The sequence below is a fragment of the Danio rerio genome, chromosome 9, assembly GCF_049306965.1.
Source record: "Danio rerio strain Tuebingen ecotype United States chromosome 9, GRCz12tu, whole genome shotgun sequence".
Taxonomy (NCBI): Eukaryota; Metazoa; Chordata; class Actinopteri; order Cypriniformes; family Danionidae; genus Danio; species Danio rerio.
In genome coordinates, this window is record NC_133184.1 from 46,090,808 (window position 1) to 46,114,416 (window position 23,609).

General features: G+C 35.0%; 1 protein-coding gene across 6 annotated transcripts in view; it reads left to right on the forward strand.

Moving 5' to 3' along the window:
- Positions 1 to 23,609, forward strand: part of itprid2 (ITPR interacting domain containing 2) — a 117,162-nt gene that overhangs the window by 44,995 nt on the left and 48,558 nt on the right. For 2 of the 6 annotated variants that reach the window (XM_073913156.1, XM_073913157.1), the window contains exons 2-5: positions 7,489 to 7,696; positions 13,436 to 13,478; positions 17,716 to 17,765; positions 20,071 to 20,124. In XM_073913156.1, coding sequence (XP_073769257.1) covers positions 7,537 to 7,696; positions 13,436 to 13,478; positions 17,716 to 17,765; positions 20,071 to 20,124 — 307 coding nt within the window. In that variant the 5' untranslated portion in view covers positions 7,489 to 7,536. Of the gene's footprint in view, positions 1 to 7,488; positions 7,697 to 13,435; positions 13,479 to 17,715; positions 17,766 to 19,658; positions 19,895 to 20,070; positions 20,125 to 23,609 lie in introns of those variants that run through there. The other 4 variants (XM_073913158.1, XM_073913159.1, XM_073913160.1 and 1 more) reach the window with 4 other exon arrangements.

Below are 23,609 nucleotides of genomic sequence, written 5' to 3' on the forward strand. Positions count from 1 at the left end.
CCCCCAGTTAACACTCTGCATCTGTTCTGTGATTGGTGGATGAGCGGATGCTTGACGTTGCTTAGTAGCACTTATCTATGTGAAGTCGCTGCTTTCTCCATCCTTCTTCTCAAGCATCTACCCATTTAAAGCAGAATATGTAAGTCTGCTGCATGTTTACAAAACACAGGTCCAAAATGTAGCGGAGAGCACGAGTTGTGCTGCGTTTATCCAATTAAACAACTATGCTGTTTGTGGAAAGGGAATGAAGCATGTTGCAAGGCTTTCAGACAAAGACTTTTGTGTTGTCTCCTTATTCAATTTGTCAACAGGCTTAACTGTTTTGATTCTATTTATGTTAGCATTTGGTTTTGTTTTGCCAGAGTGTTGCAAAGTGGTGTTATGACTCACACTTTTTAATATGTGGACTTAAAAAGATGTGAATGGATATGTTGTTCTTGGCTAATCAACGTTTGCTAATGCGATGTATAGCCTAAATGACGCTTGACATGATGCTAAAGAAGGCATATTTTTGTGCTAAAGTAATTCATCATTGAGCGTCCCAGATAAACAATTTGTTTTTAATGTTGTTTTTAATGAGAAAAGGGCTGTTTGACTTTTTTTTTTTTTTAAGGAATCTATGTAACATTTGCTTCCGTTTAACTTTCTCCAATGAGAAATGACATGCACTCTATCAAGGAGTCCAAAAATAACATAAGCTTTGGTGGGATTTGAAACTGTGAACAGATGTTTAGAGGAAACTTAGACTGTCCCTTTAAAAAAAAAAAAATAAAATAAAAAATACAGTATATTTTATATAGTAATAATTAGGCATGTGACTATAACCGTTTTCAAGGTATACCGCTGTTTTAAAACCGCCAACATTTTCTGCTATACCATTCCTAAGGTATGTATAATATTATTATTTTTTTTTTTTTGTAACAGTATCTTCAGCAGAAAAACTACAAAGATGCTGATTTAAATTGTAAAGAAATCTATGTCTTTTAAACAAGAGCCGAAGCCAATGGTTTATTTGAATGATTTAGCCTGACATGTTTACTGCTCCAAAATATTCTAAATGTTTCTCAAAATAAAATGTTCAAAGTAAAGCTGCACAATTAATCGAAAAAAAGATTGCGATCTGGATTTAACCCCTTAGACCAGTGGTCCCCAACGTTTTTCTAACTGCAGACCGGTCAACACTTGACAATTTTACTGCGGACTGGGGGTTGAAATATTAATACATTTACATTAAGTCATTTAGCAGATGCTTTTATCCAAAGCGACTTACAAATGAGAACAAGGAAGCAATTTACACAACTATAAGAGCAACAATTCAGGTGTTTAAAGTCTATGAAGGAAAGCATTAGTAATTTTTTTTTTTTTTTTTTGTAGTTAGTGGAGGAGTCAGCGAGGGAGTTTCATATTAGTAAGGAAAGTGTAGACTAAATAGTTGAGTTTTTAGTCGCTTTTTGAAGACAGCGAGTGACTCTGCCGTTCTGATGCAGTTAGGAAGTTCATTCCACCAACTGGGCAGATTGAGCGCGAGCGTTCGGGAAAGTGATTTCTTACCTCTTTGGGATGGATCCACGAGGCGACGTTCATTCACAGAATGCAAGTTTCTGGAGGGCACATAAATCTGCAGAGGTGAGAGCAGATAAGAAGAGACACAGCCACAAATGGCTTTGTAAGCAAACATCAGCTTTAAATTTGATGCAATCAGCAACTGGCAGCCAGTGCAAATGGATGAGTAGCGGAGTGACGTGTGCTCTTTTAGGTTCATTAAAGACCAATCGTGCTGCTGCATTCTGAAGCATCTGAAGAGGTTTGATAGAGTTAGTTGTTAGAGTTGCAATAGTCCAGTCTGGAAAGAACAAGAGCTTGAACAAGGAGTTGAGCTGCATGTTCAGACAGGAAGGGTTGGATCTTTCTGATGTTGTAGAGTGCGAATTTGCACGATCGAGCAGTTCTAGAAATGTTGTCAGAGAAGTTTAGTTGGTCATCAATCGTTACTCCAAGGCTTTTCACCATTTTGGATGCAGTAATGGTTGCCCCGTCCATTCTGGATAATAATAATAATAATAATAATAATAATAAATATGAATCCACTGTGTACTCATATGGAACTTTATTAGCATATTGCTCCAACATTACAATGCTATTATAACATTAGGAAGAAATAACTTTATTAACACATTGCTCCAACAATATAACATATTATAACATCAAAAACTGTGCATAACGCTAAATCAGTGGGAGCCCTGAGCTTGTTTCTTTGCAATGAGATGGTCCCATCTGGGGGTAATAGCAGAAGGAAGATTGCCGGAAAGAGCGCGTACAAGTCTAGTGCGCATTCACGTCCACGTGGTTTATGAGAATAAAAGCCTTAGAATATTTTTCCAGACACATTTAGCTGCTAGAAATTAGGCAGATAACGTTTGAGGTTGGGAAGTAGCGCTCAAACTCCTTTAGCAGCTAAGACTGGTGATCATGCACCAGCTTGGTGAGTGAGGGCGCAGGCTCAGTCTCACACAAAATCCCTGCTAATGTTTGAAACGTGTCCAATATGCCTCTGTTCACGCGCCGTCCTCACAAATCCAGTTTGGCTTTAAATGCAGCTACTTTATCTGCCAACTTAAAGATATATGATTCTTGTGTGGCCCGGTACTGATTGATCCACGGACCGCTACCGGTCCATGGCCCGGGGGTTGGGGACCACTGCCCTAGACGATCTTAATCCAGCATTTCTACGATTCTGCCAATCATATATTTAAGTTCAGGAGAGCATCAAAGGCAGCCGCACAACTTTTCACATTGTTTTACATGTTGTTCAGCAACGTGGACACCAATGGTGTTGAAATGGTGAAAAATGTCACATACTGTATTTATAAGGTGTATAATTCACCCAAAAATGCCATTTCTATATTAATGTAATGCTGTATTCACGGCTGCAAAATCACATGTGACGTGAGCTGACCCTTAGGGCTGTGCAATTAATCGAAAATCCGATTTCGATTTTGGCTTCTGACGATTATGAAAAACCATTAATCAAGATAAACGATTATTCCATTATTTACCGCATGCTCGTGTGTGTGTGTGTGTGTGTGTGTAAGTGTGTGTGTGTGTGTGTGTGTGTGTGTGTGTGTGTGTGTGTGTGTGTGTGTGTATGTGTGTGTGTGTGTGCACACAGTCAGAAGCATGCGGTCAGAATTCGGTTTCATTCACACACTGCGACGAGCAGAGCATCTAAAGTCATCTTAATGCGAGCGCTTTAATGGTCAAATAGGTGTTAAAACGCGGCGTTTAGTTATTATTCATATTAAGCCTCATTTTTGTAATAAACAAACGAGTTGAGGATCAAAAGAAACGTGAAAGAGAAACCATTAAAGTGACAGCGCGCTATTCCTGCTGCCGCCTGTTTTTATCATTATTAATCAAATACCAAAAGGAGAAGATCCCTTACTGCTCTCGACTTAAGGACTTTTTTAGCTAAAGTGTTTTTCTTAGGGTGAAGATGCTTAAATCACAGTATGTTTCATATTTTTATTCTATTGTATTTATTTCTCTTTCCTTTGCAGGGAGGAAAATAACTGTATACAGTTGAAGTCAGAATTATTAGCCCTCCTGAATATTAGCAACCCTTTTCCCACAATTTCTGTTTAATGGAAAGAAGGTTTTTTAAACAAATTTCTAAACATAACAGTTTTAAAAACTCATTTCTAATTACTGATTTCTTTTATCTTTGCTATGATGACAGCACATAATATTTGACTAGATGTTTTTCAAAATACAAGCATTAAAATTCAAAGTGTGATTCAAAGGCTTAATTAGGCAAGTCATGTATAACAGTAGTTTCTTCTGCAGACAATAAAAAATATATGTTGCCTAAAGGGGCTAATAATATTTACCTTAAAATAGGTTTCAAAATATTTAAACCTGCTTTTATTCTAGCCGAAATAAAACAAATAAGCCTTTCTCCAGAAGAAAAAATATTATAGGAAATACTGTTAAAATTTCTTTCTCTGTTAAACATCATTTGAGAAATATTTATTTTAAAAAAATTCTCAGGAGCGCAAATAAATTTGACTTCAACAGTAATCGTTTTGAACAATCGTGATTACAATTATAACCAAATTAAGATTTTTCCCAAAATCGAGCAGCCCCACTGACCCTGACCTTTTACCAAAGAGAGGGCGGGTGCGCGCATGTGAATGAATTCTACTTTAGTAATCAGAACCTGCATAGGCTTTGAATAACAGGTAACACATTTGTAAACAACATTCAGTTTGTGAAACAGGGTGATTGTTTGGGAGCCCCATGGGAAAGATGAACCGCACTTAGCAGTGAAAATGAAACCGAAAGCTCACACATCATCGCATTATAGAGTTATGATTGAGCCAAGCATTTGATATGCTTTTTCTTTCTTAGCGCACACAGAGTGTTTTGCATGTGAATAAATGTTTAACAGTGTCAGTATAACTACTCAGGCATGGGCTGGTATAAGATTCTGACATTATGGTAACCTTGGATTAAAATATCACGGTTTCATGGCATCATGGTATTGTGCACACTGCATATAATCTTTTTAAATGTCTGAGTAAAAAACTAAAACTTTTTTCCCCTTTCAAAACAATATTTTTTGAAAGATTTAAGATATTAAAGTGTAAAAAAGCATAACAGCTCCCCTGCTTTAAAGTCACTTGAGGCCCCCTAAACCAATTTGGCAGATTATAAAAAATGTTGATTCAGTAAGTTACAATCAAGCCTGGTAGATTCCCTATTGCTGACCCGTTTCCTTATAATCAGCGCTTTAATAATAAAATGAGGTGGTATACGACTGTTAAAAAGGCTTTTCATTTTAGCCACGCTTCTATGATCAGTCTAAAAATAGTCGCAGTCTATTAATAGCAGTGTGTGAAATGTGGGAGATCAGAACTGAAGCTGAATTATAAATCCGTCCCATTTGGTCTGGCTCATCTGTTCCTTCAAAAAGTGCCAGATCCAAAACAGGAAATGACTCGGCACCAGCTTGTAATCTTTCAACTAAACAGACATTTCCTGCTCAACTTGTTTTTTGACTTTTTTTATCATCTATTTAAGCTAAGACTCTCAGTCCCTCTCTCTCTCCTTCATCTTTCACTTTTGCTCCTTTTTGACAGGAATCTTGGAACCGCTCAAAATGTGATTAGTTTCTCATGCTGGTTATTTGTTGTTCTTGTCTTCACATGGCCTTCATCTCTTTTTTGATTTTCCACTAATTTCTGGAAGAAATTTTCCCTCTAATTTTTGTTCTCGCTAAGCATGCATATATTCCTGTTGGACAGCTTTTTGGGCCTTCTTGAAAACAAGTTAATTTCTTTTTTAGGTTACTGCACTCTCAGAAGAAAAGGTACAAAATTGTACATTTAAGGGTACAAGTGGCCTGTCACTGTGGTGCCACCCTAAAAGGTACAATTCCGTACCTCTATTTAGAGGTTAAATGTCTACTTTCTATCTGAAAATTTTCCCAATATTGATGACAGATGTGACAGATGTCATGCACCACAGTGTAATTTAAGTCATTTTTTTTTTTTATGTGCTCTATGTTACAGAATTACTGGATTAATTATTTTACAATTATGTTTACAACTAAAATCTATTAGTTTCTCAAAATAGCAACGCGCCAGCAATGCGCCTCAGAACGCCTTAGACCAGAACGCCTATGGGCGCACATACAAGCGCAAATGCATTTGCTATTTAAACAGCGTGGCGCAAAACATCAAAACGACTCTTGCGCTAAGCTGAAACTAGCAAACAACAATTGCGTCGCGCCTTGCGCCACATTGCGCCGGGTATATGATAGGGTCCCATTATGTTTTTGCTTTTGGTAAACTTGACATGTAAAGCACTCATAATTGAAAAATGTTATTTGATAGTCATAAGGACAAGTTATTTAAAATTGTGCTACATGCATTGTTATGTATTTGTGTTATTTGTGCTCTGTTTCTCTGTGTTTTTTTTTTTCTCTCTCTCTCTCGCTCTCGCTCTGTTCTCTCATATCTACTTTCATGTATTCTAAGGTTTCGTTCATTAGTCCATTCAGCTGTCAGTCATTCCTCCCCGGTTACGTCACTCTTACGTCACACCCAATAAGCAAAGACCACCCATGTTAAAAGCACGCGCCAGACCACTCGCTAGTCCCTTGCTTGCATTTTTCTCTTTCTGTTTTTTCGGCTTGTTTTGCATTCATCGCTTGCGTTTAGAAATAACCCGTCTAACCGTGTATTTTGTTGTTGCCCATTTCTGTGTGCACATTATCTGTCCGTTATTCGTACATCATTCTTAGTTTACGTTGTTTACGAGGCTTGGACGTAGCGGACGGGTAAGAAGGTCACGTGACATACATTGCAACACATAGGACTACTCTGCTGTTTAGTACACTAGGTTAGGGGCGAGCGCCACTCCTTGTACTTTTTGGACAGCTAGATAGAGTAGACAGTCAGGACTCGGAAGATCTCCGCGTGTTAATTATACTGTTTTCACATAGTTAGTTAGCTAGACGCTTCTGGGAAATTAGATTTAGTTTGGATTTTGTTCTTTTCATTTCTTTAGCGCCGCCCGCGTCCCTTCTGCCAGCTCTCTTGTTTTTTCCCGTCTTTATTTGTCTCAGTGTTGTAAATATAGTAAATAGTATATTTTTGCCTTAATTACTTTCTTTATTTTTGATTAATTTATTGTTGTTGTTCACTTTTGGGAATTGTAAATAAAAGCACACATTTTTGGCATTACTTTGGTTGTCTTTTGTACTCATTCACTGTTTATATAAATATATTGTAATTAATCAAATGTCAAACCCCACAACCCCCAAGACTAACATCAGGGGTTTGTAACATGCATGAATGAGAGCTGTGTGCTGGATTAACTTAATGATTTTGAGTGTTATCCAACAGCATGTTGGTAAACAAAAAAGAGGTTGATTACTCTGGTAAATTGTCACTGGTAGAGGCTCTGTTCCATCAACTCTGAAGACTGCCGTGACTCGTCTTGTTAACACAGTTGTCCAGTCTGTGGCCTCCTCCTTGAACTGGATGTGGTGGAGATGGTTCACCGTAAATGACAAAGCTGATGATTAATCATTTTTTATTGGCATATATAACATTAAGCAATACAAATAACTACTGTTATTATTCTTGCAATTGGGATTTCATGCACATTTAAGCTAACGACAGTCTGTTTTGGGTTGAACCCATGGCATGCTCTCAGATTAAGAAGGAAAATTATCTAGAAGGTACTTTGAGTGTCAATGCGACTAGACAGTGCTTTTCAATATACTACATTCAGTCAACACCCAAGGCATGTTGGCTCATGCTGTTCAGTTCTGAAGTGTGAGAAGTTTTACATCATGTGTCTTTCAAAAACAGTATCTTTTGTTTGACGGAAGACGGCTCTCAAGCCTTTTAAAGTGATTGAGTCTGCAGATTGTTTTGGTGTAATTCATGTCTGAGTCCATCCCTCTTTTCTTATCTTCAGGTGACCCGTCCCCCATTGTAGTGTCCCGCTTGAGCCGAGGACAAGGACATGGAGGAGGTTGAATCGCCCCCTGCCAGATTCAAGAGGAAGGCCTGGGCTCAGAGCCGAGACTCCTGGCAGGCGTCTGAGTCTCAGGACCAGGGCGCAAAAGAGCCGCTGTCTGCCCAGCAGCCTATGGAGGAGAAGACTTCCACAGCCTCAGAAGCAGGTACAGTGCTTTTGTTATTGGAGAAATTCTTTTATTTTTATCAAGTTCGTTTGATTTGTTTGGAAAAGTGTGCAATGCTGGAGTAGCCATTGAGATTTTTACAAGTTTGTTTGGCTCTGTGTTACATTTCTCAATATATAATACTTGATATAGTAGGCTATATATTAAAAAATGTGTAATTTAGAATAAAAGACTTTGACAGCATCAGAAACAGCTATAGTGTTTTGATTAAATGAGAAATGCTTCAAATTTTGTTTTGGTTTTGCTTGGAAAAGGTAAAATGCTGGAGTAATGGTTAAGATTTTTCTTAATGGTTCTATACTACATTTACGGCATATAATATTTTGTTTGACATTTTATTTGGGGGATAAACCAATTTATTAAACTTCGACAGCCTCAGAAACGGCTACAGTGCTTCGGTTAATAAAAAAAAATTCATATTTGTTCAAGTTTGTTACATTTTCTCAGAAAATGGTACCAGGGTTTATCCAAGGTTTTTTGGTCTTATATCTTCACCCTGGGCGTGTTGTTTGGCGATTGGTGTAGTAAAAATATATATATATAGTTGCAAGTGTTATTTTTGATTGTGTATTCCTGTTTTGTGGGTGTGTAAATTTAGACTTTTGTTTGTTGTTGTTGTTTGTTGTCCCCTAGGGTCCGGCTAGGGTCGTAACAACTACATGTACAACTACATGCATACAGTATAATACTTAAATTGATCATTCAGAAATGTGTAATTTAGAATATACGACTTTGAGAGCCTCAGAAACAGCTACAGTGCTTTAGTTATTGGGAAAATGCTTCCAACTTTTTCCAAGTTTGTTCAGAATGTTGAGTTTGGATTGTAATTAACTAGAAAACACAGGTTAGAACAAATCAAGATTTGTTTAAGGTCTGTGATTTTTGTACAATTTCAAGCAAATTTGACCCATTTGGCCACTATAAGTTATAACATTTCTAAACCAACAGTTAATAAAGATAAATTGTATTGAATTATTTTTGTAATGAAGATAATACTATAATATAGTACTCAACATTTGAGGCAGATAAAAAAAAATGTTCAAAATTGTCTTTAGGCAAGAATGGATGTTTTTGACTAGTTTTAGGACAACTTTGATGAAAATTATTTTTTTTTTTTGGTACCTCAATAGACTCTCCAGAAAGCCACAAAGAGCTGTTTATTTAATTTGTGTCTTTGTTCTATTTAATTAGTTAATATGCTTAATTTGTTTAATATTTTACAAAATCATCGCATTATATAATATTATAATTAATTTTTTTTCCATAAAAAATAGAGTTGTCATCACATTAATATTTCAAAATATAAGAAATTATATTCATTTTGCAATATATATCTGAGAGAAACAACAAACAAAATACATATATTTTTTTAGTTTGTCTGGTTTAATCGGAAAAAGGTACAATGTTGTTGAGTTATGGTTGAGATTTTTCCTAGTTTCTTTGGTTCTATACTACATTTACTGTATATCTTATTTGAGTTTAATTTTCTGACTTATTTTATTTGGAGAATAATCCAAAGTATGAGACTTCGACAGCCTCAGAAACAGCCACAATTCTTCGGTTAATCGAGAAATGCTTGTTTGTTATTTGTTTTTTTTGCTCAGGAAAAAGGTACAATGTTGAAGTAGTGGTTGAGTTTTTCCTTGTTTGTTTGGTTCTATTCATTTGGGTTGAATGTTCTGAAATATTTCATTTGGAGGATAAGACTTTAACAATCCAGCTTTTGGGGAAATGCTTTTTTTCCAAGTTTGTTTGGTTCTATACTAGGTTTACTGTATATACTAATTGGGTTGAGTTTTCTGACTACATATATTGTGCTAGGGTTGAATCTTTGGAAATGTTTAATTTGGAGTGACAATGCTTGAGTAACGGTTGATGTTTTTGTTTGCTTCTTTGGTCGCTGATGCTATACTACTGTATATAACAGTTATTGTATATTACTAGGGTTGATTTTTTTTTTTTTCTCTCTCTCATAAATGTGTTATTTGGAGGATAAGGAGGGCTTTGCAAGTAAACGTCTTAATACTACAGAAATCGAATAACTTAAATTTAGGTGGACTGAACATAAAACATTTCGGTTGTCCCGATAAAACTCAAGAATTGTGTTGTTTCAGCTTATTTTAAATAAGTAGTTTAAACAAGTACTGTATTATAATACTGGGATTGGATTTACTGAAATTTGTTATTTCAGTCAAGTGGCCATTATAGTGAACTATTGCAAATGTGGTGTGGATTTAAAATATGCAATACAAGTTAAATTGATTTATCAATAAGTAATATTATTAGTGCTGTCAATCAATGAAAAAAAATGTAACTAATTAATCGCACTTAAAAAAAAATTTTTAATCCCGATTAATCGCATTTAAAAGACTGAAACTTGTAATTTTGGCTATTCGAGTGTAAATTATTGTAAACGCAAGACAAATACTGTTTAAATTAAAAAAATAACTCATTATTAGAATTTTTGTTTAACTTGTAACACAGTTTTCTTCATGTAAACAACATACCCACAATAATCCATCAAGATCCTGGCTTGACAGCCATATTTATTACAGAAATAAAAACACAGGCATGTTAATGACATTTGAATTTCAAAACAATCAATGCCAATAAAGAAAAAAAAGATTTCCATGTTGGATTCTATGTGGACTGCAAAAAACTGCCAAAATACAAGTATTACAGATATGGAAAATTATAACGATAATAATAAAGTATTGAAAATCTGTGTTTCTGCCCGAACTACAAAACTAAATGTAAAAAAAAGTTGCTTAAGTTGCACACTAGTTTGGTCATGTATAAATATCATTATATTAACCATATTGTATAAATATTATTGTCGCTATAAGCCTACATCATGCTGACGATCAAAAACACTATGTCATGATATCTCATGCGCTTGCTTTCTGACCGAGTGCATCCTAAAATACATGACTGACACCCCTCATAGAGCGTGAGAAGCAGATATTCTTTATAATTTGCAAAATAAAGACTTGCAGGTTAAGGAAACAGCAGGAGGAAGTTGCCGCGGGCCGTGGTGCAGATTTAAAGTAAAAAAAAAAAAAATTTTTATATGGACAGATAAGTAACTAGATAGAATAGTCAGGAATATATTGATCTGTGCCTCGCTGCAGAATGCAGACGCAAAAGCCTGCTCTCCCGCGGCGTGGACCTGCGCGTAAGAAACAGGCGGGACTCTCGGCTAATTTTACAAATACACACCTACATTACACAGAGCCCTACATGGAAGTTTGTGATTGGGTCAGCCCAATGTCAATAAAAAAAAGAACCAATGGGCTGCGGATTATGTCACACGGCTGTTCTGTCCGGAAAAGAAACATCTTACTTTCAGAGCGTGACGGCTCACAGCACCGTCAATCACTGAGGCAGAAAAACATGACAGTCTGCTGAGTGTTTTATGGGCCGATCAGATCATAAGAAGATGATCAGCCCAGCCTAAAAAGTACGTCGAAACAGCGGGAAACTGCCCGGCGTCTGCCCCTGGCCACAACAGGGAAAAAAAATAAATAAATGCGTTAATTGCGTAAATTTTTTTAACGTGTTAATTATTTCAAATTAATCGCATGCGTTAACGCGTTAATTTTGACAGCACTAATTATTATTATTATTAATATTGTATTATTATTAAGAATTAATAATATTAATAAATAAGTAGTTTTATTTAAATGTAACTATGCAAAGGAGTACAAAACAACTTACCATAATAAATTGTTACAGAAATGTTTTAAAACTTGAAAAATACAAAACAAAGACCTGCAAACAGTAGTGAATTTTGAATAATGATTTTAGTATTGGCATTAGATTTAATCAGCATCATCATCAGCATTAATCTGCTTACTTCTAAACTTTGACTAAATTCAATAAACACCTAAGCTCATATTGTCGTCAAGCTTGTACCGCAAGTCCACTATGTAGCCTGAAACCTAATATTTTAACACATTGTTTGCTCGATACAGATCATTTTGCTTCTTTTAAACATCACAGAGCTACTTTTATCACACTTTTCCATCAATTAAGCCTACAGATAACAGTCTGCATTTTGTAAATGTCAACTTATATTGGGCTATAAAGATTTGGCGATATTGAGAATTACCGTAAACATTGTTGTAAACAGACACATAGAAATAAATGCATGTTTAAGGCTGATCTTCAGTTTCATGAAAGAATGCCAAACCATAAATGTTTATACTCTACACTGTAAATTAAGCAGGCCTTCACACAGTTTAGTGATGTTGTCCCAACACAAATCAATTAAGTTAACAAATTTAAGTGGATTGAGCATAAAACAATTAAGATGTCCCAAAAACAAATCTAAAGCATTGACCTGCTTTAGCTTGTTTTAAATAAGCTGCCTGATTTAAATCACTTTTCGAGTGTATATCTGGGTTCAGTGGTGCTTTGGGGGTTAGGAGCTCTGCTGGAAGGTCAATGGGAAGTGGTAATAAACGCTGCCGGCTTTAACACAATTTGTTTGTTGTCCAAAAACAAATCCATTAAGTTAACTTAACATTTTTAAGCAGATTAAACCTAAAACAATTAAGTTGTCCCAAAAAATCTCAAGAATTGTGTTGTTTCAGCTTGTTTTAATGAAAGCAGTCTGCATAAATTTTTAAGTGTATATGTGGGTTCGAAGGTGTTTTTGAGGGTTAAGAGCTCTGCTGGAAGGTCAAAGGGAAGTGTTAACAACTGCAGTATAGGCTTTCACACAATTCCTTCATGTTGTCCCAACACAAATCAATTAAGTTTACAAATTTAAATTGATCAAACATAAAAGGATTAAGTTGTCCCAAAAAATGTCTCAATAATTGTGTTGTTTCGGATTGTTGTTAATAAGCAGCTGGAATACAATAATGTTTTTTTTTTTTTTTAAGTATATCGGGTTTGCAGGTGTTTTGAGGGGTAGGAGCTTTGTTGGAAAGTCAATAGGGAAGTGGTTATAAATGCAGAAGGCCTTCACACAATTTCTTCATGTCGTCCCAAAGCAAATCAATCAAGTTAACTTAACATTTTAAGCAGATTAAACATAAAACAATTAAGTTGTCCCAAAAAAATATAAAAAATTGTGTTGTTCCAGCTTGTTTTTAAATAAGTAGCCTGAATAAAATCATTTGTTGGGTGTATATGTGGGTTCAGGGGTGTTGAGGGTTAAGAGCTCTGCTGGATAGTCAATGGGAAGTGTTAATAAACGCACAGGGTTTCACACAATTTCTTCATGTCGTCCCAAAACAAATCAATCAAGTTAACTTAACATTTTAAGCAGATTAAACATAAAACAATTAAGTTGTCCCAAAAAAATCTCATGAATTGTGTTTCATCTCGTTTTAAATAAGTAGCCTGAATACAATCATTTTTTGAGTGTAAATGTGGGTTCTGAGGTGTTTTGGGGGTTAAGAGCTCTGCTGGAAGGTCAACGGGAAGTGGTAATAAACGCAGCAGGGAGAGATTACAGAGGTTTGGCTGCTTGACTTGGCATTTGATTCTCTATGCAAGTCATGATAAACCAATTAAGTACAAATAAAGGTTTCTGGAAAAAGAAAGACTCCCAGACCACAGCAGTAGTTCAGAGAAAAACACTCTCTGTTCATCATCGCAGCTCTTCTTTTTCTTGTTCACCGTTTGTTTATTGTAGCTTTTAGGCAAATGAAGTTGTTTATTTCACGGTACGCTTACTAGTATTTTGCTTTCTTTTTTTCTCCTCAGGTCGTAATCCAAATCAAGTGGAGAACTGGCTCAGGACCTGCAGGTGAGTTACCTGACAAACCTCATAAAGCACAAATGCAAATGTGTGAGAAAAAAAACTGTTTACAGGCCACGCTGTGTGACGTGAGTTGGTAAGTAAACAAATGCGTTCAGGGCAGAGAAAAGCACTCTGTCCGTGTCTTTGGCATCTCTGACAAGCAGTAAATTTGAGAGAATGGTGTGAATAGTTCATTGGGTTCAGACCGTGATCTTCCCAGAGTCAGGAAAGTCGTTTGTTGTGAAGACTGACTATTGTCCTTTGTGCTGCTGTTTTTTTATTTTTTTTGGTTAGCTTGTTTGGGTCCACTGGGGCCTATTAATGCTGAAGTTGTCCTCTGAGAGTTTTTAGGTATTCTCTTTTTACTGCCAGGCTGCTGGTTTTTTTTTTTTTGTCTGTGTGCGTGTGTGTGCGTGTGTGTGCGTGTGTGTGCGTGTGTGTGCGTGTGCGTGCGTGTGCGTGCGTGTGCGTGTGTGTGCGTGTGTGTGCGTGCGTGTGCGTGCGTGTGCGTGCGTGTGTGTGCGTGTGTGTGCGTGTGTGTGCGTGTGCGTGCGTGTGTGTGTGTGTGTGTGTGTGTGTGTGTGTGTGTGTCATGTGCTATAGAGGAAAAGCTCATTAGCTATGTTTCTATAAAATAAATCCAAAAATCGTCACTTCCTGATTAACTGGCATCAAATATCAACAGTAAAACTGAATTTACTGCGGTAGGAGAAGCTGCGTGAATCTTTTCTTTATTTAATAAATGACTTGCGCTTCAGAAGACAATGCTACGTAAGAATGTGTGGTGGCGTTTGAAGGCGTGAGAGGCAGAGCACAGATGCTCTAGACCAGGGATGTCCAAACTTTTTGGGCCGAGGGCCAGAAGCAAAAAAAACGGCTGTCAATTGGATCATTTGTTCGTCTTCCACCAGCCTAAAACATCTATTCCATTTCCATGATTTCCCACTTTGCAAATTTGCTCTTTGACTTCTCTGTCATCATTTGTTTCATCTTTGCAGGGATGGGTTAGGAAACGATTTGATTACTTTTTCGTGATCATTAATTTCATTTTTGAATTTTACCGCGTTATAAAAAAGCATAAACACTTATTTAATGTCACAGAACTTCTTTTTACCTGCAGTTTTAAAAAAATCAGTTGTAAAATAAAGCTCTGTTTGCACGATTTGATTAATTTTTTCGTATCCAATTACTTTATAAATAATTTTTTTTAATAATAAAATTATAATCTCTGTTGTCTATTGTTTTTAGAAAATATCTAAAATCTTTTTTTTTTTTGTTATTCTGTATATACCTAAATTATTATAGCTTTCGTTTGTTTGTTTTTTTGGTTTATTTAATGTTTTCATTAAATTCAAAATACATGCATCTAAACATGACAACTGAGTCAATGGAAAAGTGGTTGTTCCTTGCACCACCTAGTGGTCTATTGCGTAAAGCACAGAATTTTTTTTTCTATGAAAACGCGACCAGTTCTGCGGGTGACTGTGCGTGACAAATTGCAGTGCTGCGCGTGAAGAAACGCGCTTTCTCAGTACACTGAAAAAAATGTCTGCAAAATTGTTGCAAACTATTTATTTGTGTTGAATTTAAACAAACAAATGAAATGTAGTAATGTTCAACTAAAGTTATTTGTTTAAATTCAACATAAACAAATTTTCACAACCTCTTAACTAAAACAAAAATTAAGTAAATTCCTGGAATCATCTTTGAATAATTTTTCTCAGTGTAGCCATATCTGTATATTGACTTTCAAAGAACTTTTGTTTAATGTATGTATGTGCAGCCAAACCTTTGTGCTCGGCGTTTCATCAGGGACATTTAGGATAAATCCAAACTCTTGTAAAACTCGTACAGTGAAAGAAGCTGGTGGCGACTGCGAAGAGAATCATCACAGTGCAATTCAGTGAGCTTTAGTTGCATGTTCTCTTGCACTTCTACGTTAACAGAGTAAGGGGTTAAGAAACAGCTTAATGTCATTATCCATAGTGGAAAAATCGTAGTTTGGACACCCCAGCTCTGGACAGTTCTGTAGGTAATTAATAAAGGCTATAATAACACTAATACTGAAATGGTTATGGCATTTTAGAATGACCAAAACAACATGTTGGATGTTTTACAATGTGCTCAGCCTGCTGGTTTGTCCATTCACACACATTCTTATCATCGCATGATCTCTTTTTTTTAATGTGCATTTTTTAAATTTTTGCACAGCTTGGTGTTTCCATTAAACATTTTTTTATGTTCATATCCAAAGTGCTCATAAAAATAGGTGGATGGAAACGTAGCTATTGATTTACTTGTTAGATATATGTCCCTCTTGGCCAACTTAAACCGTCCATGTGGAAAAACAAAAGGCAGATTCCAGGATTGCTGCTGCGTGTCTCTGTCTGTCGTTTTTTCATTTTGTGATCTAAAAGGAAGCCTAGTATGTTTGTTTATCTGTCTTTTTTAAGGTAATTTGGCCTGATGTCAGTTACTCTGTTTTCATGGATTKKTGTGTGTGTGTGTGTGTGTGTGTGTGTGTGTGTGTGTGTGTGTGTGTGTGTGTGTGTGTGTGTGTGTGTGTGTGTGTGTGTGTGTGTGTGTGTGTGTGTGTGTGTGTGTGTGTGTGTGTGTGGAAAATGTGATAACTGTTTGTTGTTGGTTGTCATATTATTTAATTGCTGTGTGGATCTTTGGGTTTTAAACTCTGGAATTAACCCAGATGTTGTTTTTAGTACTGGGTTGCAGCTGGAGGGGTATCCGCAGTGTAAAACATATGCTGGATAAGTTGGTGGTTCATTCCGCTGTGGTGTGACCCCTGATAAATAAAGGGACTAAGCTGAAGGACAAATCTCATTTTTGAATTATGAGATACTTTTTGGGAAACCTATGAATTAAGAGATACTTTTTGGGAAACCTATGAAATGTTATTTTTCTCAATTTTTGCAATATTATTATTATTAATCCATATTATTATTATTATTATTATAACATTAATAATATTAATTATAAATGTTATTAATATTATTGTTATTAACAACAATTAATAATAATTATAATAATAATAATTATTATTATTATTATTATACTAATAATAATATGATTATTATGATGATAATTATTATTATTATTACAATTAATAATAATTAATAATAAAAAAAATAATAATAATAACAGAAACAACAACAGCAACGTTAATAATATATTATTATTATTATTATTATTATTTATTTATTTATTTATTTTTATTATAATTAATATAATAGAAATAGTAACATAATGATAATACTGTTTTTATTATTAATAATATCAACTAATGATATTAATTGTTGTTGTTATTAATTCACATTATAATACTAATATTAATAAATATTATTATTATTTTTGGATTGTTGTTGTTATTATTATTATTATTATTGTTATTATTATTATTATTATTATTATTATTGTAACAGTATGAAAGCATTGTAAAACTATAAAAGCACTACAGTCACTTTTGTCACCGTTTTATTGCATTGATTCTGGTATAGTGAAAGTAAAAGTTCCTTCATACAATATTAATAACCACAAACATTTGAGTGGAATATATATATCTATTATAAAAACCAGCAAAATAACATCTCTGAGATGAGCAGAGTAATCAATGACAAACTTTTATTACGCTCGATTTGTTCCTCCAGAGTTGATTTAATCAAATTCTTCAGTGTAAATTCCCCCAGTAAACCCGTCTGACACCAAAGCGACGTTATTTGAACGTCAACGCCACACACTGGGTCAATAAAAACACCTCGTGCTCGTCCTATTCCCAATTCCTGCTCATTATCATTAAACACACACACACACACACAGAGACACACACACAGACACACAGATAACCCCGACATCCTCCAGCAGGAAACCTCAGTGTCTGAACCACCAGAGTTTGCTGGATTTCCTTCTGGTGGTGTTGTGAAACATGCCGGACTATTATTAGCTTTATTTTACGTGGGTTTTTTTCGCCTCGCTGTTTGGATCTGCAGGTGTCTTGATGAAAGTGGCAGGGGATTTGGAAGGTAGTGTTTTGTAAGTGTCAAGACGAAGGCTTGTTATGCCAAGAGAATTTGTGTCGACTGTTGTGTATGAAGAGAGGGAAGGGTGTTCGTGTGTGTGTGTCTGTGTGTGTGTGTGTGTGTATATATATGCGTTTCTGCTCAAGTGACATTTTTAGAGGGAGTTTTGGCGAGTTGAATGAGGATGTGACGTGTTTTTGATCTTTCAACAGGACTCCTCTCGGGGCCTCTTTGGATGACCAGAGCAGCAGTCCGTCCAGAGGTGAGTCTCCACTCAAAAACAAAGACATTTGGTTCAGGATCACCCATATGAATAAAGGCTTTTTTTTTTAAAAATTCACATTTTAGAGTGCATTGGACTGATTTTTATTTTTTGTTTTGATGAATCCTTTACCCAAAGAGCACTGACAAAATATTTGAGCTACCCCTGAGTAATTTTTGTTTGTTTTTGGACAATGACATTTGTTTAATCTACTTATTTGAAATGAGCTGAAACAATTCTTGAGGTTTTTGGGTAAACTTAATTGTTTTATGTCCAATCCACTGAAATTTGTGAAAACTAATAAGTTAACTTTATTCACTCATGTTGTCCCAACACAAATAGATTGTGTGGAGCCCAACATAGAGTTTAGTTGCTGTAGAGGGCTTTTTAATCTTTGTGTTAATTTAAAAACTTTATAATTAGGTCAAGAAATTCCATTATTGGGGCAACATGGTGGCTCAGTAGTTAGTACTATCACATTACAGCAAGAAGGTCGCTGGCTTGAGTCGCGGCTCGGTCAGTTGGCATTTCTGTGTGGAGTTTGCTTGTTCTCCCCATGTTGGCATGGGTTTCCTCCGGGTGCACTGGTTTCCCCCACAGTACAAAGACATACGCTATACAGACCACCTTGTTGTTCATGATTCCGCGATCAGCTTTGACGGCCGACCAGCTCTAAGAAGTGTCCTGGTGGTTCCAAACATCTTCCACTTATGGCTGATTGAGGCCACTGTGCTCATTTGAACTTTCAGAGCAGCAGAGATTTTTCTGTAACCTTCCCCAGCCTTGTGCCTCAAAACAATCCTGTTTTGTCAATCTACAGTCAATTCCCTTGTCTTCATGCTTGTTTTTTACATTGCCATGCACTATCAACCCTGGGGCCTTATAAAGACAGGTGTTTGCCTTTTCAAACCATGTCCAATCAACTGAATTTACCAAAGGCCAACTCCAATTAATCTGCTGAAACGTCTCAAGAATGATCAGAGAAAATAGAATGTTCCTGAGCTTAATTTAGTGCTTCACGGCAAAGGCTGTGAATACTTCTGTACATGGGATTTTTCAGCTTTTTTATTTTTAATAATTTTACAACAATTTTACAAAATCTTTTTTCACATTGTCATTATGGGGTATTGTGTGTAGAATTTTGAGGTAATAAATGAATTTAATAATTTTTTTCTAATGCACTGTATACATATGTGTATGTGTTCGTGTGTGCGTTCGTGTGCGTTTGCGTGTGTGTGTATATGTGTGTGTGTGTGTGTGTGTGTGTGTGTGTGTGTGTGTGTGTGTGTGTTTGTGGGTGTTTGTGTGTGTTTGTGTTTTTGTGTGTGTTTGTGTGTGTGTGTGTGTGTGTTTGTGTTTATTTTAACTAAAATGTCCCATATATTTATATCCAATATTGGTTGAGGTGTAACTTGAAACATAGGTTTTAAAGTTCGGCCTATGAATTGTTTACTTTTTTCTTTTTCTTTTTTTCGTAAATATTATTATGATGATGATAATAATAATTATTACTGTTATTAATATTATTATTAGTAATAATTAATATTATTACTGAAAGTAGTACACTCTAAAGTCAAATATATTATATTTATCATATTTTCTCAAGTAAAGTGTTTAATTTCATGCAAAGTCGTTCGATTTCCTTTATCTTTATGCTGTTTAATATTCACAATGACTACTCCATATTGCTATAAATTCAAATGTACAGAATAAGCTGAAATTCACCAAATTCCATCACGTTCCACGGCTGATTCCATGTGTATAATAGTAGTTTTGTTTTAAATCCTGGATGACTGATTTCCATAGGCTTCTACAGTGCAGAATCTACATGTTAACATATGAATAGGTGTTACTCTAAAAGGTTACTCAACTCTCTTTTCCACCACTCCTTGTGAACTTTGGAGCAAGTTCTCTCTCAATGCACAACAGCGCATGCACATTACACACACACACACATGCGACCAACGCTTTAGAGCCAATATCAGACCCCCCCACACACACACACACACACACTCCAGATGATCGTTTCCTCTCAGTTTAACACTAAACCCGACTGAAGCCAACGGCCGGATAATGTGTTATGGATCAGGTCATTCAGAACTGCAGCAGCTGCTTTAATAACTCTGTAGGTAAGGTAATTTCTGGAAAAAGAGTAAATATTTACATTCAACCTTTCAGTGCGTGCGAACTAAAGCAACATTGAACGCTGCTTGGATGTGCTTAAGTGTGTTTTTAATGGAGATGAGAATAGGAAATTGTTGAGTGTTTGTCATCTGAAAGCTCTTGTCTTTGTTTTTTCTTTCAGGGCCGCTGAAGAATGGCTGTAGTTTTGAAGATGATCTGTCACTGGGAGCTGAGGGTAAGTACCCTACACTTTCTTCCTCAATCCAGTGTGATTTTTGCTTTGAGGAATGTGCAAAAGGCATGTCGGGAATCCAACAGATCTTCCTGACAGACGTGAATGACGGCTTGTGTATTGAGGAAATTCATTAGGTCTGTTGTTGGTCCCTTTTTGACTTCTGGTTTTTGGAAAGGACAAACAGTGATATGCACACGCATGCATGTGATACTCGGGGTAAAAGACAGGTCTTGGCACATCTGATAAGTTATCTCTGGTTTCATGGTGTGCAGTATATGGCAGATGTGTTTGCGGGGGAGGAATGCTTCAATAATAAAAGTGAAGGTTTGCAGAAGTCTGACATTTGATGTTTGGTTAGGGAGTGTGCTATAATGTGTTAGGCTTGAACATTTTGTTTGTTACATAATCGATTTTCTCTTCAGTGTTTGGACTTTCAGTGGAAATTAAACCACACTAAACTGGACTCTGAAAACTGGACTGACACCGTTTACTTTCAATTTACTAGAACTTCTATGTTAAGCTGCTTTGACACAATCTACATTGTAAAAGCACTGTAGAAATTAAGATTAATTGAATTTAATTTACTTTCACATTTTTAGTGGTAAATATTTCTGTACCTGTTAAATCAATTATTTATTTACTTAAATTTTATATTGTTCCCTCATTATATCAGGTATCGTATTAAACGTGCATGTGTGTATATTAGTGCTTGACAAAGATTATTTGCATCCAAAATAAAAGTTTGTTTTGACATAAGATTTTTGTGTGTATTATATATTTCTTATGTATATGTAATACACACACATATGTAAATACAAACAAATATAGGCATGGGTCGATGTAAGATTCTGATGATATGATAACCTTTGGATAAAAATATAACTGTTTTATGATATTGTGAGTACTGCTTTATAATATGTTCTTTTTAAATGTCTGGGCAAAAAACAAAACCCTTTTCCCCGCTTTGAAAAAATATCTATTTTATTTTGAGAAACATTTATAAAATCCTGGATCAGTAAACATGTAAATAATTCAAATTAATTATTTGTCTTTATTTATTTCAAAAACATAGTTTTTTTTTACAATTTAAAATGGGATCTTTGGATATCATTTTGCTGAAGACACTGTTGTCCAATAAATAAATAAATAAATAACAGTGCATATATTAGGTCAAAACAAACATAAAATCTCAAATAATCTTTGCCCAGCAATAATATGCATTTATTTATCTATTTAGAACTAAATAAATAAATATTTAACTAAATAAATAAATTAAATATATAAATACATCATTTAAAATGCATTTTGATTTCATTTTTTAACAAATCATGTTAAAGGCAGTTCTTTGTCTGTGTTGATGTTTCAGTAAACATTTTTGAAAATAAAATGATTATATTAAAATATGTATTTTTTAAATATATGGGTCAAAGACATTTAGGTTTTTGCATCAAATAAAATGTAGAAAATATAAAAATTCTATGAATTTAAATCAGAAAAAAATGGGAGAATTAATATTAATATGTGTCATAGATATTTTAATATATAGAAAATTATCTTTATCTGACCTGTACTTGTGAAAATAAAATAAATAAAAACAATAAGTGAGCATACTCTATTTTATTGTAGGCTGATTTAATGATTTATATATCCTTTTTTTTGTCGTTGACCTGCATCTTATATGCATTTCTTTATTTAGTATCAAAGATGCATTTGTTTTATCTTATTGAATTAAAATAAAACGATTTAATTTGTTAATTTAAATAGTCATTCTCTCTTATAAACGGCTATACGTGGATTTTCTGGAGGGAAAAATGTTGACATCTAGATAAAAGTATATTAATAGATATTCCACTGTGGAAAACTTTTTTCTTCTTCGAATGATTGTTTGCATTACATGATACGAATCGTTCATATCTATATTTAACTAGCTATTTTTGGACTCTGCGTTCTAAGAAATACTGGGATATTTGAACCCAAATTTGGGTCATCAATGGACAAACCAATTGATTGGGATAAAGTTGAGGTTCAAACATTTTTAAACATACATCCCAAAAGTTGTGTTGTTCCATATAAGGAGTTCAGATGTAAAAAAACTTAAGGCTATTTGAGAATTTTCCTCATGTGTAGGATTGGTAATTTCACTTTTATGGTTTCAAGAAAAGGTTATTTTCATTGCCTTTAATGTGAAATAACTAATCATAAACATAATAGGCTGAGAAAAATATTTATTTTAGGAAAAAAAAAAATTAGATTGCACTTACAGTAGGGGAAACAAGTATTCAACATGTCAATAAACGCTCTCCCATAGCATATTTATAAAGGTGCTGTTGACTAGACATTTTCATCGGATTTTGGCATCTACCAAAGAAATCCATATATGCAAAGAAAACATATTTTGAGAAAACATACTAATTAAATTATGTGTAATAAAAACTAAATGACAAAGGGAAAAAAAGTATTGAACTTATGAAGAAAGGAAGGCAGTGAAAGGCAGTGAAAGCCCATAGCAGCTGAATTCTCCCAGTAGTTCTTCAGCAACTCTCTGCCCTTCATCGTTGTAAATTAATATTAGCTGCTTGAGGCCAACATCTACATTAGAAGTATGATGAAGATTAAACCAGGGTGGACATTTCAGCGAGATAATGATCCAAAACACAGCCAAGCAAACTCTCAAGTGCTTTCAGAGAAAGAAAATTAAGCTGTAGAATGGTCCAGCCAATCACCTGACTTGAATCCAATACAAAATACAACATAAAGATCAGATTTGATAGATGAAACCCACAGAGCCATCAAGAGTTTTACGCTCTGTTGAAGTCTGTGATAAAATCACACCTGAGCAATGCATTTGACTTCATTCTTCATATAACAGGCATCTTTAAGCTGCCATCACCAAACAAGCCTTTTATATAAGGTATTGAATACAGTTCAGTACTTTCTTCTTGTGTCAATTAATTTATCAGATTTTTTCGTTTTGTTTATTTTTTATGTTTGTACTGTTTGGGGTTTTACCAAACTCTCCTTCAATTCCATGCCATCAGCTCTTTCAGAAATATTATTCTCAGAAAAAAAAAACATTCAATGTTTATTTCGCCCAGTGTATTTTCCCAAATTTGAGTTGTAATTACCCAGCATTTTTTAAGTGTGCTTGACAAAGTAAAAAACATTTATATTTGAATGTAAAAGCAGTCCACATCGTAAGCACTTGCATTGATTTCTTCCATTTTTAGACCTCTGCTCTTATTTTCCTGTTAAATTGAGTGGGTGTATTTTTGAACTTATAGAATGTCTGGTTTAAACACCACAACAAGCCTTCTCTGAAGTAAGCCAGATCTCACTTTTCAGTGTGTTTGTAAAGAAACAAGTCCAGGCTAGTTTTCTGACTCAGCTCTCCTATATCTGATAACTAGCAAAAACCAGTTTATTAAAAGAACCTGCTGTCCCTGTTTATGTGCAAACCAATAACCCAGCGAACTGTGTTTACAAGA